The sequence below is a fragment of the Triticum aestivum genome, chromosome 7B (genome assembly GCF_018294505.1).
Source record: "Triticum aestivum cultivar Chinese Spring chromosome 7B, IWGSC CS RefSeq v2.1, whole genome shotgun sequence".
In the NCBI taxonomy this organism is placed as follows: Eukaryota; Viridiplantae; Streptophyta; class Magnoliopsida; order Poales; family Poaceae; genus Triticum; species Triticum aestivum.
Genome location: NC_057813.1, coordinates 753794872 through 753802491, shown reverse-complemented (window position 1 = coordinate 753802491; position 7620 = coordinate 753794872). Strand labels below are relative to the sequence as shown.

General features: G+C 52.3%; 1 protein-coding gene across 1 annotated transcript; it reads left to right on the top strand.

The window, feature by feature from the left end:
* The first annotated feature begins 576 nt into the window (after positions 1-576).
* On the top strand, positions 577-6932 carry LOC123158766 (UDP-glycosyltransferase 91D1-like). The gene is made up of 2 exons (XM_044576626.1): positions 577-1128; positions 6888-6932. Exons 1-2 carry the CDS (start codon positions 577-579, stop codon positions 6930-6932), a joined length of 597 nt encoding a protein of 198 aa, XP_044432561.1.
* Positions 6933-7620: the final 688 nt, after the last annotated feature.

The window sequence follows — 7620 nt, the reverse complement described above, 5'->3', positions numbered from 1 at the left end:
ACTATGTTAAAATAGAGTACGCTCATATATCAGGATATTGAGTCATACTTATTTGGTTAGCCATAATTTTTTGTCTCCCATTGCAATGCAAGGGCATATTTGCTAGTATGATAATCATTTTTTGAATATTGTGAACATTTTTTTACAAACTATGCAAACAACTTTTTTACATTACATGAAGACTTTTTAATGCTGATCAACATTTTAAAAACTAAATAAAATAAAATAAATAAATAAACTAATACTCGAAAATATTTAGAAATATAAAAAATATATATATATAATCAAACACAAACAAACGAAACAGAGCAAGACTCCCTACTGGCAGGGCCACTACGGAATCCCACGAGCTACTGTCTCGCTAGAAGGCCTAACCTCACTCCTCTCTGGCAGACGGAGCAGCGCTGCCCGCTCGTGATCGCGCGCGGCAGCCGCGAGGTCGACGGCCCGCTCTACCCCTTCCTGGCCGACCTCTCCGGCAAGCCCGTCGCCCTCTGCGGCCTCCTCGCCCCATACGACGCCGCGCTCGCCGCCGCCCATGCCGACGACGAGAGCGAGAGCGAGAGCTTGAGCCTCATGCGTTGGCTGGACGAGCAGCCGGCGAGGTCAGTGATCTACGTCGTGTTCGGGAGCGAGGCGTCGGCGCCGCTGACACGCCGCCACGTCCGCGAGCGAGAGCTGGGGCTAGAGCTCGCGGGCGCGCGGTTCCTCTGGGCGCTGCGGGGGCCAAGCGCCGCCCTGCTCCCGGACGGGTTCGAGGAGCGCGTGGGCGGGCGCGGCGTGGTGCGCGTGGGGTGGGTGCCGCAGGTGCGCATCCTCGCGCGCGGCGCGGTGGGCGCGTTCCTGACGCACGCTGGGCTGAGCTCGCTCACGGAGAGTTTCCTATTCGGCCACCCGCTGGTGATGCTGCCGCTGTCCCTGGACCAGAGCGTGACGGCCCGCGGCATGGAGGAGAGGGGCGTCGCCCTGGAGGTGCCCAGGGACGAGGGCGACGGGTCATTCGGCAGGGACGACGTGGCCACGACGGTGCGGCGGGTGATGGCGGAGGGCGGGGAAGGGAAGGCGTTCGCGCGCAACGCCAGGAAGCTCCAGGCGGTGCTCTGGAACAGAGCGAAGCAGGACGAGTATGTTAGCAGCCGGTCCATCAAGTACTTCCTCCGTTCGGAATTACTTGTCGCAGAAATAGATGTATCTAAACGTATTTTAGTTCTACATACATTCATTTCCGAGACAAGTAATTCCGAACGGAGGGACTGCAAGGGACGGCACAAGCCAAGTCAGCGACGACTACGTCAACCCTTTGAGCTCTGTCGCTGACAGTGGACCAAGCAAGAGGATTCGACGCCCGTCCACTCGCTACGCAGGCAAGGAGTGGGCCACATGCTCTGTTAAATACGGAAGGAAATGGTCATTAGGCATTTGGCCAGTTTGGCCTGGCAGTCCGTTGTTTGCTTGTAACTCTCCTCCTCCTTCCTCCCGGCTTGTAAATTCGAATTAGAGCTACAGATCTGAGGGATGTTCGTCAATTAAGAGTGTTAGACTATGTATAGCTTCTGTACCTATGTACGTATATGGTACATATTGTAACACAACCATTATATATAATGAGATAAGCCACCCCTAGAGGGTTGTGCTGGTTCCCCAAAACTTATTGTCTTACATGGTATCACGCTAGGTTACGATCGCTTCCGCTTCTAAACCCTAATACCCGCACCGCCGCCGCAGCCGCCGCCGCCTTCACCGCCACCGCCGCGCCACCGATCGCGCCGCCGCCATGTCGAGCGCCGCCACCACCGGTTCCACTGCTGCGGGCTTCCTCCCGGCCTCTCTTGCGGCTCTGCTCAACCTCCCGCTCGATGCCGTCTCTGTTCCGGCTCCGATCGGGACAAGGAGCATCGGCTCCGTCTTCTCCACGCCGCCGGCGCCCTCGCTTGGGCGTGACCTCGTGGTCCACACCGCGGCGCCGCCGTCCGCTGCGGACTCCGCAGGCGTCGTCCCGCCGCTCCTGCCGCAAGCGGATCACACTGCCCCGCTGGCGGGGTTGGCGGCGTCCGCCCCGGCCGCGGGCCTTGCGGCGTCCGCACCGGCCGCGAGCTTTGCGGCGCCCGCCCTGGCTGCGGTCCCGCCTCCTCCCGCATCGGCTTCGGTGCCTCCGACTGCCTCCATGGTGTTTGCACCCCAGGCAGCCTCCTCGATGGGATTGTCTTCGCCGCCGCCGTTTCACTTCGGTCATCTCATCACCATCAAGCTCTCCGCCGACAACTACATCTTCTGGCGTGCGCAGGTTCTCCCGCTCTTGGGGAGTCACTACCTGCTAGGCTACGTCGACGGATCACTTCCCTGCCCACCCGCGCTGGTAGACAGCGTGCACGGTCCGGTCTACAATCCGGCCCATCGCGTCTGGACGGGGCAGGACCAGGCGAACCTCTCCTCCATCCACGGGTCGCTCTCGCCGGCAGTTGCCGGCCTTGTTGTCTTCGCGAAGACGTCTCATGAGGCCTGGACCATCCTTGAGCGCACCTTTGCAGCGCAGTCCCAGGCTCGTGTCTCTGCACTCCGTCGTCAGCTTGGAGAGTGTCAGAAGCTTGACTCCACTGCCACTGAGTTCTACAACAAGGTCAAGGGCCTCGCCGACACATTGGCCTCCATTGGACAACCCCTCACCGACTCCGAGTTCAACTCGTTTATTGTCAATGGTCTTGATGAGGAGTATGATGCCTTAGTCGAGATCATCAACGAGCGGGGCAACTCGACACCCATGCTGGCACACGAGGTTTTCTCTCGGCTCCTTCTCACTGAGCAACGGGTCGAGACTCGCCGCACCAGGGGCACTGGCTCCCTCTCGGCCAACGCCGCCACCAAGGGTGGCCGCTCTTCTTCATCACCCCGGTCTCCCTTGGGGCTGCCACCGTCGCCCGCCTCGGCCCCCCCACCTACTGCGACCTTACCGGGGGCTGGCGGTCCACGTGTGTGTCAGCTTTGTGGCCGCGATGGGCACTGGGCCTCCAAGTGTCATAAGCGCTTCCAGCGAAGCTTCCTTGGTCTTGGCAATGACGGCAAAGATACACGCAACAATGCCCGTCAGGTCGCCATGGCTGATCGTCCCGCGCCTCAGAAGCAACAGGGACACACTCAGTCCTACTCCATCGATCCACACTGGTACATGGACTCTGGGGCGACAGAGCATCTAACCAGCGAGATGGGGAAGCTTCACACTCGTGAACCCTATCATGGCTCCGACAAGATCCACACCGCCAATGGAGCAGGTATGCACATCTCTCATATTGGTCAAGCATCTCTTCTCACTAGACATGCCAATAGGAGTCTTCAGCTTCGCAATGTTCTTCGAGTTCCATCTGTGACCCGTAATCTTCTTTCAGTTCCTAAACTCACACGTGATAATAATGTGCTTTGTGAATTTCACCCTTTTGATCTTTTTATTAAGGATCGGGGCACGAGGGACATTCTTCTTAGTGGGCGGTTGTGCCAGGGCCTCTACCGTCTGGAGCATCCTGGTGTCGCTCGTGTTTTTAGTGGAGTTCGGGTCTCTCCGTCACAGTGGCATGCTCGTCTTGGTCACCCGGCCACACCTATTGTCCGTCATATTTTGCGTCGTCATGAGCTTCCTAGTTTGTCTAGTCATAAAGATGTAGCAGTGTGTGATGCTTGTCAGCAGGGGAAGAGTCATCAACTTCCTTTTTCGGAGTCCAGTCGTGAGGTGAAACATCCTTTAGAACTTGTGTTTTCAGATGTATGGGGTCCTGCTCAGACTTCTGTCAGTGGTCATAATTACTATATCAGTTTCGTTGATGCTTATAGTCGCTTTACCTGGCTTTACCTTATTAAACGCAAATCTGATGTGTTTGATATTTTTGTTCAGTTTCAAAAACATGTTGAACGTCTTCTCAAGCACAAAATTGTTCATGTCCAGTCAGACTGGGGGGGGGGGCGAGTATCGCAACCTCAACTCTTTCTTTCAGTCGCTTGGGATAGCTCATCGTTTAGCATGTCCACATACACATCAGCAGAATGGTTCAGTCGAACGTAAGCATCGTCATATTGTTAAAGCTGGTCTTACTCTTTTGGCCCATGCATCTGTTCCGTTTCGGTTTTGGAGTGATGCTTTCACCACTGCATGCTTTCTCATCAACCGTACTCCTACTCGTGTTTTAAACATGAAGACTCCCATTGAGGTTCTCCTTAATGAACAACCTGATTATACCTTTCTCAAGGTATTTGGGTGTGCTTGCTGGCCGCATCTTCGTCCATATAACAAGCGCAAGCTTGAGTTTCATTCTAAGAAGTGTGTTTTTCTTGGCTATAGCTCTCTTCATAAAGGTTACAAATGTCTTCATGTTCCCACTAATCGTGTCTATATATCTCGGGACGTCGTGTTTGATGAGCATGTTTTTCCCTTTGCCAACCTTCCTGTGTCCACTGTCGAACCACCATCCCTGCATTCATCCTCTGTTGCTTCTGACCAATTTGATGATGTTGCATACTCTCCTTTGCTGTTACCTAACCATGGTGCAGGAACCGGACGTGGAGCTCGTTTGGAGCTGTTGGAGGATTCACCATCATCATCGTCGTCTTCTGGTGGGCACATCGATCGCCCTATGTTGCATGGCATCGATTCGCGTGCCCATGCATGGTCACCCGACGAGCCCGTCGCGCCGAGCATCTCCACTGCTCGGTCCGTTTCGCCAGCGGCCGCCGAGTCGCCCGCGGCTCGGCCCGTCACGCCGTCTTCGTCTGCGGCTCGGCCCGTCACGCCGTCTTCGCCCGCGGCTCGGGTCCTCACGTCGCCTTCATCAGCGGATCGGCCCGCGACACCGGCCGCGCCACGGCCCACTATACCGAGCTCGCCATCGGCCCGGTCTGTGATGCCGGAGTCGCCAGCTGCTTCGTCTGCTCTGCCGGTTTCGCCGGTGGGTCGGCCTTCTTCGCCAACCGAGTCCGAGGCTACCGTGACTGGCTCTTCGTCACCGGCTGACTCGTCAACGTCGCCGTCCTCCAGCCCGTTGCAGGCTGCTCCGTCGACCTCGGTGGTTCCTGTGTCCCGACCACATACACGCAGTCGCAGTGGCATTTTCAAACCTAAGGAACGTAAGGATGGTACGGTTGCTTGGTTGGCTGCTTGTTTGGCTGCTGCTGTTGCGGATCCATCTTCTGAGCCTCGCTCATATCAGGCTGCCCTGCGCATTCCACATTGGCGAGAGGCTATGGAGCAGGAGTTTCATGCTCTTCTTCGTAACAAGACATGGACTCTCGTTCCTCCACCACCACGGGTAAATGTTATTGACTCAAAATGGGTATTCAAAGTGAAGAAGCATTCGGATGGATCTATTGAGCGTTACAAAGCGCGACTTGTTGCTCGCGGTTTTCGGCAGCGTCATGGTCTTGACTATGAGGACACCTTCAGTCCTATCGTCAAGCCTACCACTATTCGGCTTCTTCTCTCCATTGCTGTTTCTCGTGGTTGGTCACTTTGTCAACTTGATGTGCAGAATGCTTTTCTACATGGATTTTTGGAGGAAGAGGTTTATATGAAACAGCCGCCTGGTTTCTCTGATCCTGATCCTCCTGACTATATCTGTCGTCTTTCCAAAGCACTATATGGTTTGAAGCAAGCTCCTCGTGCCTGGCATGCCCGCCTTGCCTCTGCCCTTCGTGCTCATGGGTTTGTGCCGTCTACTGCTAACACTTCGTTATTTCTTCTACAGAAGCCAGAAGTCACTATGTATCTTTTGGTATATGTCGATGATATTATCCTTGTCAGCTCTTCTCAGTATGCTGCTGATGCTCTTGTCTGCTCTCTTGGTGCTGATTTTGCGGTCAAAGATCTTGGGAAGCTTCACTACTTTCTTGGAGTTGAGGTCACTTCTCGTGCTACTGGTCTTGTCCTTACGCAGAAGAAGTACTCCTTGGAGTTGTTACAGAGAGCTGGCATGCTGAAGTGCAAACCGACCACCACACCCATGTCGTCTACCGACAAGATAACAGCTGTTGATGGTGAGCTTTTGTCTCCTGCGGATGCCACAGAGTACAGGAGCATTGTTGGTGGACTTCAGTACTTGACGATCACGAGACCAGATATCTCTTATGCTGTTAACAGGGTTTGTCAGTATCTTCAGGCTCCCAGAGATACTCATTGGGCTGCTGTTAAACGCATTCTTCGTTATGTTCAGTTCACCCTGACATTTGGTATGCATATTCGGCCGACTTCCTCTCGGGTCCTTTCGGCCTTCTCTGATGCAGATTGGGCTGGTAGCCCAGATGACAGGCGATCCACGGGGGGTTATGCAGTATTCTTTGGCTCTAATTTGATCACCTGGAGTGCTCGGAAACAGGCTACTGTGTCACGTAGCAGTACTGAAGCTGAGTACAAGGCTGTGGCTAATGCTACTGCAGAGATTATTTGGGTGCAGTCTTTGCTTCAGGAGTTGGGTTTGTCTCAACCACAGCCTCCTATTCTTTGGTGTGATAACATCGGTGCTACATACCTTTCTGCAAATCCAGTATTTCATGCCCGAATGAAACACATTGAAGTTGACTATCACTTTGTACGGGAACGTGTATCACAGAAGCAACTCCAGATCAAGTTTATCTCATCTAAGAATCAACTTGCAGACATCTTCACTAAGCCTTTACCGCTGCCACAGTTTGAGGCTTGTAGGCGCAATCTTACCCTTCTCAGTTCTTTAGAAAGTGGCTAAGATTGAGGGAGGGTGTTAGACTATGTATAGCTTCTGTACCTATGTACGTATATGGTACATATTGTAACACAACCATTATATATAATGAGATAAGCCACCCCTAGAGGGTTGTGCTGGTTTCCCAAAACTTATTGTCTTACAAAGAGAGATCCTAGCCCGTTGTTAATAGAGTACGTCGACGATCTGGTGGACCACTTGCTGCGCCTGCGCCTGTGATGCTGGCCGAAATCAAAATGCACGTTGTCTCGTGCTCAGTGCTCAGTAATGCTATTCGTACGTAGTACTCCCTCTATAGAAAAGATGTATAAGGGTTCAGATCAGTAAAATAGTATTGTAAATGCTTTTATATTTCTTCACGTACCAGTCTTACAAAAAAATCAACGCAGCACTTCAAATAGCTTTCGGTTAGGACCTCAATAAGTCCCGAATGTTCGGAATTTAAGCATGTCATCCCGAACATTTTTTGATGGCAACTTTAGTTGTTGCGAGATGGCAACTTTAGTTGTTAACATATGGCAACTTTGTTCCATTTTGATTTTTTATCAGAAAATTGTCATGTTTGTCAACATTGCCTTAATTAAAATTGCCATGAAAAGAGTTCGGGATGACATGCTTAAAAATCGAACGTTTGGGATTTATCTATTTCGTTCGGTTATTTTCAACCTTTCCTTATGGGTAGCGCTACATCAGTTTGAAAAAAAAATTCCAAATTATAACTTTGAACTCTGTGTTAAAAAAAAAACTCTGAACTCGCCACTCAATTTAAGATTCAACCCTTAACCTCAAAACTGATCACACATCCCGAACTAACCATTTGGTTTGGAATCAACCCTTACCCGGTTTCAACTCATTAGAGCGGGTTTTCATCGCTTTGACTAGACACCACCTTAAAAAAAATCGCTAT

Bases quoted from the DNA above. Each gene is read 5' to 3' on its own strand.
- LOC123158766 (XM_044576626.1), top strand. From the start codon at position 577: ATGCGTTGGCTGGACGAGCAGCCGGCGAGGTCAGTGATCTACGTCGTG. The intron at 1,129-6,887 runs GTTAGCAGCCGG...TTGTTAATAGAG, and splicing joins GAGCGAAGCAGGACGAGTAT to TACGTCGACGATCTGGTGGA.